Raw genomic sequence first — 8,788 nt, forward strand, 5'->3', positions numbered from 1 at the left:
TTACGTTTTTTCGATTGTTTTCCGTACCTTGGAGACATCATGCCTCGTCGGTGTGTTGTCGGAGGGTGTAACAACACGAACAGGGACGGATTCAAGTTGCACCAGTGGCCCAAAGATGCGAAAGTGGCAAGAAATTGGACGTTTGTTCCGCACACTTTACTGACAGAGATGGCAAGAATGTGTGGATATCCTGTGACACTCAAAGCAGATGCATTTCCAACGATAAAGTCAAAGAAATCTGCCGCCAGACCCCCATTGAATCTGCCGGAGTGTGTGAGCAATTCAGGGACAAAAGACCTCGCTAGCACGGCAAGCAATGGCGGCAGTTTCTTCCCGCAGACGAGCGAGCTAAACCCCCTGGATGTCTTGGCTCACACCGTCCCTTATGCCACCGAAGATGATCAAGAGAAGAATATCGACCCTAGCTTCCCTGGCCTGCTGACATCAACTCCAAAACTGGACAGATCAGCTTTCAGGAAAAGATAGCGGATGAGGGTATGTCTACAGAATATATTAATTGATGAAAATTGGGCTGTCTGCACTCTCAAAGTGCATGTTGTTGCCAAATGTATTTCATATTCTGTAAACGTAGTTCATAGTTGTTAGTTTCCTTTAATGCCAAACAAACACATACCAATCGTTGGTTAGAAGGCGATCGCCAAATTCGTCCTCGCTTTCTCCCGTGTCGCTGGCTGTCGTGTCGTTTTCGTCGGTTTCGCTTGCATACGGTTCAAACCGATATGGCTCAATAGCTTCAGTTTCTTCTTCATTTTCGTTTTCGCTACCTGCCTCCACACTACAACCATCCGTTTCAATACATGCGTAATCTGTTGAATCGCTTAAACCGCTGAAATCCGAGTCGGAATCCGAGCTAATGTCGCTATAGCTTGCTGTTCTATGCGCCATGTTTGTTTGTGTTGGCTTCACTATGTGACGTCACAGGAAAATGGACGGGTGTATATAACGATGGTTAAAATCAGGCACTTTGAAGCTTTTTTTAGGAATATTGCGCGATGGGTAAAATTTTGAATAACACTTCGAAAAATAAAATAAGCCACTGGGAACTGATTTCTAATGGTTTTAACCCTTCTGAAATTGTGATAATGTTCCCCTTTAAGGCGGCCGCCTTAACAAAAAAGCGCTGCAGGAAACCCTGAAATTATTGCGTTATCAAATATGAATGATGATTAATCACTGTGGGTTATGGCTTAACCTGAAAGACGCGCGCATTTGTTACAGTCTGTGATCTTGATGAGAGGCGGTCAATTTCGCTTCAAAACAGAACTAGGGTAAAAACTAAGGTAACTTGTTGGTCTTGCAGCGACAAGCGTTTTTGTCATTGGCGCACATCAAGATTAAAATACCATCTTAAAGCGAAACATGTATTCGAGGATGGCGCCGACAATCCTCTTGGCGACTTCTTTTGTAAACAGTTAGGAGCGACAAATCTAATGACTTATCCTGGTGATATTGGAGACTTTTTTGTGTCTTGGAGACTGAAGTGAAAGCAAGCAGCAGTCTTCATCCTCAGCGAGCAGTGACGGCTGCTGCTTGTCAGCTAGTGCTGCTACGCCGATAGCTACATCCTAGCATGAATGCCAGCTACATCGACAAGAAGCAGAGGATAATGCTACACTGGCAAAGTTTACTGATTCAATGTTGTCAGCAAAACTATCACAGTTAAGTTAAACATATGCCTTTGCTAAACGGACAGCCACCAAATTCAGGGCACATTTTTAAGGCCCAATGCGGCCTCCCAGTAAAAAGGTTTGGACACCCCTGGACAAAGGTCATGTAGCCAATATAAGGCTGGCTGCAGGGTGTTAAGAGTTGAAACGTTAATGATGAGCACTATCGGTCAAAACTTGTTTTGTTTACGTATTATTGTACACATAAAAGTATAGAATATATTTATAAAAAACATAGTGGCTGAAGTGAAGATGGTGCAGTACATCAATCCTCCAGCTGGAAAAAAATCACTGCACATGCCAATGGTATGGCTTTAGAATAACAAGAAGAAGAGAAAACATGGTTTTGGGGGTTAAATAGACTTAGACTTCCTTTTTATTGTCATTCAAATTTGAACTTTACAGTACAGATAAATCATGTATATATTAATACTGCATATTAACAGTATAATACAAACACATAATTGTATAGAAAAAGCAATTGTTGAAGTTTAAAACATGTCCCTACAACCTCTTTCTCAACAAAAAGAATAATTTTAAGTGGCTTACAATCAAAGTCAAAGTCAGCTTGATTGTCAATTCTTCACATATGCAAGACATAATGAATCAACATTGCGTTTCTCACCATCCCATGTGTAGACTACACCAGACAAAGACAAGACACAAATAGTAAAGTGGCAAGACACAATTGGTAGGGCTGGGTGGAAGCAGTGCAAATTGCATCCTTTGTGGATTGTTTCGCCCTGTATACAAACTGGAAGAGGGCCAATGTGGGGGGCAGGGGGGAGGAGGATGGATTTGATGTGTGACATGACTAGCCATTTGAAGCTGTTCATGATGATGGGTGTCAGTGCCACAGGACGGTAGTCGTTGTAGCAGGATGGAGATGATGTCTTTGGCACAGGTATAATGGTGGCAGCTTTGAAGCATGATGAGACAATGGCTTGCTTCAAGAAGGTGTTAAAGATGTCCGTGAAGACATCTTTCAGTTCCTCTGTGCAGTCTTTCAGCACACGACCAGGGATGTTGTCTGGCCTGTTGTTTTCCGGGCGTTGATGAGAGAATGTCCTCTTTATGCTGGTGGCAGACAGGCACAGAGTCTGGCAATGGTGAGGTGTTGGGGTTTTCTGTGTGCGAGTATTGTTTTGTGCATCGAAGCGTGCAAAGAAGCTCTTTAGGTTGTTGAGCAGAGACGTGTCACTCCCGCAGCTCTGTGGTGCGGGCTTGTAGTCCGAGATAGCTTGCTGTCGTTGAAGTGGGAAGTTATCTTGTGTGTGTGATTCTGTTTTGATTTTCTGATGCCCCAGGACAAATTGGCTCTTGCTGTTCTCAAGCTTGATTTGTCCGCAGCTCTGAAGGCCTTGTCTCTGGCCCTTAACAGCCTGTGGACGTCCCCCGTCAACCATGGCTTCTGGTTTGCCCGAATCACAATGTTCTTGGTGTGGGTCACATCATCAATGCACTTGGTTATGTAGTAGGTCACAAGGTTCATGTACTGTTTAATGTTGTTGTTGTAAGTGGCTGCCTTTTTGAACATCTCCCAGTCTGTGGTGTCAATGCAGTCTTGAAGAGCTGAGAAGGCTCCCTCTGGCCCCACTCTTAACTGCTTCAGAACTGGTTTGGTGGCTTTCACTGTTTGTCTGTATGCTGGCATTAGCATAACAGTGAAGTGGCTTTGTACGCACTTTTATGTGTGGTGTAGACCAGATCCAAGGTGTTAACTCCCCTTGTTGGGAAGTTTACATGCTGGTGAAACTTCGGCAGCACAGTCTAGCTTGATTAAATGATGAGTATGATTAAAATCTCCGGCGAGGATGGTGAAACCATCTGGATGTGCTGTTAGTTGTTCATTGATGGCTTGATACAGTTCATTAAGTGCAGCGTTCCTATCACTGTTGTTGTTGGTGGGTCGAGCAACATCCAACTGGGTGGAACCAACATATTCACTTACATATTTTTGCCAAAAAATAAGCAGGCTTTGAGCAGGTTCACACACAAACAAAAAATACAATTTTGAAAAGCACTTTTTCACCCAGCTACATACTCCCCTCTGTACCTCTTAAAACTGCGCTAGGGTGAGTTACAATTACATAAGTGTTCCAAGTAAAACTAGCACAAGTACAAATATTCATAAAATTGTCTCTGCATTACAGTATGAAGGTTCATTTTTACAAAAGCTTTTTTTTTACACAGAATTTATGTAACTGAATGTTTTACATTCAAATTTTGTGAATTGAATTTTTTTACATCAAATTATGCTGACAATTTCATTGAAAAACATTTTTTAAATTTTTATATACTGGATTTTAAAACATGTTTTTTTTTTTTCCAAAGAAATTGTCAGCATAATTTGATGTAAAACAATTCAGTTCACAAAATTCAAACGCAAAACATTCGGTTCAATAAATTCAGTGTCAAAAAAAGCTTTTGTAATAATGACATAAATTATCCTCTGTACAAAACGTTTCCCAAACTTCAAATTCCCACTTTGCTATAGAAAGTACCATATACACAATCTCATAAAACGCCAACCTAAACATTATTTAAAGTTCAATCAAAGTGAAAACTGTACAACTGTACAATGAGGGGCTAGGTGTAGCTTATGCAAATAAAGTCCTGGCAAACTCACTGACTCTATTGCTTGCCTTGGTGTTTCTTTGTGTTATGTTCTGGATTAGTCAATTTATAGGCTTTACAATCCGACCAAATCTGGTTCTATTATGACTCACTGAACGGTCTGGCTCTGTGCTCATGCAAACACTAACACTGTCACCAGAATGTGGGCTGAAGGAATTCCGGTTCAGTGTTTTCAAGGGGGAATTTGAGGACGGTCAGCAGGTGTGTCTTTAATCGCCGTGGGAACTATTGAGAGAATAGTCTCTGCTACCCAGCTGGCAGTGTATTCGTATTGATTCAACCCAGCTGAAGGAACCAAGTCACTGTTATCAATAATTTGATTTCCAAGCTTTTGCTTAGAGTCACTGTTAAAGGAAGACAAACTCCCACGCTAAACCTCAACTGGCAGAAAGTTGGCTTGCAAAATCAGGTTTCTGTGGACTATTTTATTCTGCCATGTGTCGGGTTGAGCGATCTAGTAAGTGTGGCACCTTAAATCTTTAGAGACCACAGCTTAGAGGGTGGCCTCTCACCTGTCAGTTAATTTCCTGCGACCACAACTCCATCAGTTTGCTAAGAGAACTCAATCTCCCTCCACAATGTCTGACCCCATGTCTGTACAGGTTTGCTTGATGTCGCTGGCTGGACTCAGCATTGGCTGGGGTGAGGACTTCCTTGAGATCCTTCCTCATGCACTTAATGTAGCAGTTATAGTCTATGATGTCATTGTCTTTTTCCAGGGTGTGAAACATGATGTAGTTTAGGAATCCGTCCATACATTAGGAAAAAAGAAGCATACCCTGTTGACTTGTGGGCTGTTCAGTTGTAAGTACATCTGAGGCCATCAGTTGTAAATACATCTGAGGCCATCTTTGCTTTTCTCTGTGGTGTAGGGATCTGGTCATGTTCCCTAAAGTTCTGTTGAACATCTCTGTGTGGCCATTGCTCATGGGATGATAAGATGTTCTCGACTTTTTCACTCCAGTTATCTGTAACAACAATTTGCTCCTTGATCCGAGTGGATTCGTTGTGGGAATTAATAAATTGTGATCCCCATAATGAGATTAATAAAATTGTAATTTTTTAATGCGGTTCAAGATTTTTATCATGATTTTTCTCCTGGTACTTTGTAAACACATTGAGTTTGAACAATTTCTTAAAGTAAATCAAATCAGTACTTTGTTAAATTTATTTGTTCAATCCATTCCATAATTTAATTCCACATACTGATATACTAAAGGTTTGAATGTGTTGTATGTACAAACAAATGTTTACAGTTAAAGTTTTACCTAAGTTTATATTTCTCCTATTTTGTTGAGAAGAATTGTTGTACATTCTTGTGTCGCAGGTTATGGTTGGCTTGTGCATAACTTTAGCAGTTTGCAAATTCACTAGTTCATTGAATATCAATATTTTTGATTTAATAAATTTGAAGAATTTGACTGTTCTCCATAACCAACATTATGGATTATTCTTTTGTGACAAGGTTAATAAATACTATGTAGTAACACAGTTAGAGAATGAAGTGTACTTTTGTTATTTTCCCATATTTGTACACAATAACTAAAATATGGTAACACTAGCGAGCTGTAGAGTGAGGAGTGTTTTCTGTTTTACAAAATGTTTTGCTTTATTCATTATTGAAGTGTTGCTTGTCACCTTATGTCGTAAATATTTTGACATTTCCAGTTCATTGAATCATCTTAAATTACACCATGACATTTGATTTAGTTTAGCGTGTCTATCTACTGCATCCAATTGAGTTTGACTTTCTCTCCTGTTGTTATAGAATATCATTATTTTAGTTTTACTTAGATTCATAGTCTGTCTTTGTCAAATTATCTTTAGTTTATACATTTCTTCTATTAGCTTCTGTGTTTTCTCCTGAACTCATTGTGGTTGTTTTGTCTGAAAATAGTATTAACCTCAAGTCTTTTGTGACTTTACAAATGTTTATATAGGGATGAAACAATTGAAACCATGCAGCTACACACTTCTTACAATAGATTGTGTTGGTAATTTATTCAGTTATTTCGATTAATGTCATCAAAGTTGAGATGTTAGCTTTTGTAGAAGTAAGGTGGTCTTTAGTTTGTTAACTGTTGTATTGTCTCCAGTCTTATAATTAGGTTCAAAATGTTGCTATTTTAATTTTGTTTTGAGAATTTAGTTTGATATGATAGTTTGCTGATATACGTCAATGGTTGCCCTTAATCACCTTTTTATCTTTTCTATATAAATGCGGTTACAATCAGTTGAGGTGTTGGATTTACATTTAGTCACAATTTTAATTATTTCTTCTGTCACGTCAGTGCAAACATCGAGTTGGCATTTCTTCCTGTGGCATCATTCAAGTCCTCAATGGAAACAGGATCTAGGGATCTTTCCTTCCATATTTTGTCCAACAAAAAAACTTTCAAAACTTTTATTCAATTTTGGCTGTGATCTGATGGCCCTACAGTATTTGCTGTAATAGATGTGAATGAGATAAATGGATCATTCCAGTAACCTTCAAAGTGCTGACCCGTTTCAAACTGTTTGTATGTACTTTTGTGTAAAGTTGTGCTACTTCATCTAAAAATGTTTGTTTTATTCGCCAGGTTCCTGTTGATGGACCAGGGCTTTACACAGGCCCTGTCTTCACTGCCGCTTCCACTGGACCCCTATTCTCCACGTAGACATACAATAGTCACACTGTCTTAGTTTTTGTGACATTTTTATATCCGGTCTCATCATTTTTAATTTATTTCTATGGAACCACATTAACAGTAATACATACAAGGGTGCTGTGCTACTTCTGGGAGATTTTTAAATTAAACCCCAATTAATATTATTAATAAAACCATTGAAGGCTAGTTGTAGTACAAACAACACACTTTCAAAGATGTTTCTCATATAGTGAGCACTCAAATAAAAAAATATATTTATGTCACAATACATAGTCCTAGTGATTTTACCTAAAACCAATGCCATTACTGTGATAGACGTTTTCTAGTGTATCCTCAGTCGATCTGGCAGAGGTGCTATGAGTGGCCACTGTCCACCGGCAGTGAGGCACAGACAGAGGTGGACCCAATGTCAACGATCACCATCCTTTTGGATCCCAAGATCCCTGGTCTCAGCCATGAACCAATGCAAGATCTAACCCTATGCCAAACATACACAGTGTTACAGTTTCCTTGCCATTGTCTAGTCTAAGACGGACGCGTAACAAAGAATGCAAGCTATGGACTTACATGTTATTGACTTAATAAACAGTTTATTTAACACAAGATATAACAGAAGATTCATAATACAAATTATATAGTCACTATTACGGCGAGTCCTGGCAGAATACATTGGTGTGCGGTGATCAGCTGTGTTCGCAAATGGCGATTGTCCAGAGTGAGCAAGCAAGAAAGAGAGAGAGCATCCGGCTCCACCTCTGGGCTTTATCTCCCTGGCGTCAGTCTGCTGTTCAATCGTAAACTAGAAAGGGAAAAATAGTTAGTAAAATAACACAGGTTTATTGCACTTAACACCCCCACCCCCAGATTGTGAATGGTGGAGAAAAAAGAGCTTCCGTGGTCAAAAGTGGACACATAAAGTGAGGTCCACTGTAGCAGCAAATACTTTTTAACAAAGTAGCTAGTCGCTCAGTGCAATAACTTATCTTTTGAAACTGCAATTTTTAAACAGATTGGCGAGTCTTGTATCACACTTCTGTTCATAAATAAAATGTTTACGAGACATTCTCAGAAAAAACTTCCAGACGCTTTTGTGACTTTTGTTCTACCAGGCTGTTTTGACCTTTTGCCGTAGATTATGAGTCCCTCTCAAAGTCTGCCTTGAAACTCCCCTGTAACCCCTCACAATTATCAGAAAGGTTAGCTTTAGCTATAGAACGTGTTAAGGCTGGGATATACTCTCGGCGTCACGAAGCTTGTGTCCCATCTGACGGCGTCTTGATTGGTTTATAGTTCTTCCGGGTGGGATGCCTGGTGGGTGGTGGGCGGGGGGGCCTGGACGTGCGAGATGAATTGTGGGGTTTGATGATCACAGGATATATTTTAAGATTAGATTAGATTAAATAGATTTATTGGTCCCCGTGGGGAAATTCATTTTCACTGCCGTACATTTAAATAATAGACATTACACATCACAAAACAAAAATAACAAAAATACATCATACATGACAAACACATTTATGGGCTTGTCAGACAGGTCGGCCGGGCCTGCTGTTAAGGGCGGCTATAGCTGCAGGGATCAGGCTTTTCCTGAGGCGGGCCCTCCGGAATTTGATGGTTCTGTACCTGCGCCCTGATGGTAGTGGGATGATGTATTGGTGTAGTGGGTGAGTGATATCCTGGACTATTGTGTTTGCCAGTCGAGTGATGGTTTAAATCCTAAATGTTGGGTGTGGGTACGCCGATTATTTTAGCTGCTATGTTTGTAATGCCTGTGAGTTTGGTCCGGTTGGTTACAGAAAGCATGGTGAAAAAACA

The 8,788-nt window shown here is 40.0% G+C and overlaps 1 protein-coding gene across 4 annotated transcripts in view; it reads left to right on the plus strand.

Annotated features, from left to right (window-relative positions):
* Nucleotides 1-8,049, plus strand: part of sonb (SON DNA and RNA binding protein b) — a 110,248-nt gene extending 102,199 nt beyond the window's left edge. For all 4 annotated transcript variants that reach the window (XM_061977237.1, XM_061977229.1, XM_061977244.1 and 1 more), the window contains exon 20: nt 6,905-8,049. In XM_061977237.1, the coding sequence (XP_061833221.1) occupies nt 6,905-6,982 (78 nt within the window). In that variant the 3' untranslated portion in view covers nt 6,983-8,049. The remainder of the gene's footprint in view (nt 1-6,904) is intronic.
* The last annotated feature ends 739 nt before the right edge of the window (nt 8,050-8,788 follow it).

Source organism: Nerophis lumbriciformis, linkage group LG01, assembly GCF_033978685.3.
Source record: "Nerophis lumbriciformis linkage group LG01, RoL_Nlum_v2.1, whole genome shotgun sequence".
Classification (NCBI taxonomy): domain Eukaryota; kingdom Metazoa; phylum Chordata; class Actinopteri; order Syngnathiformes; family Syngnathidae; genus Nerophis; species Nerophis lumbriciformis.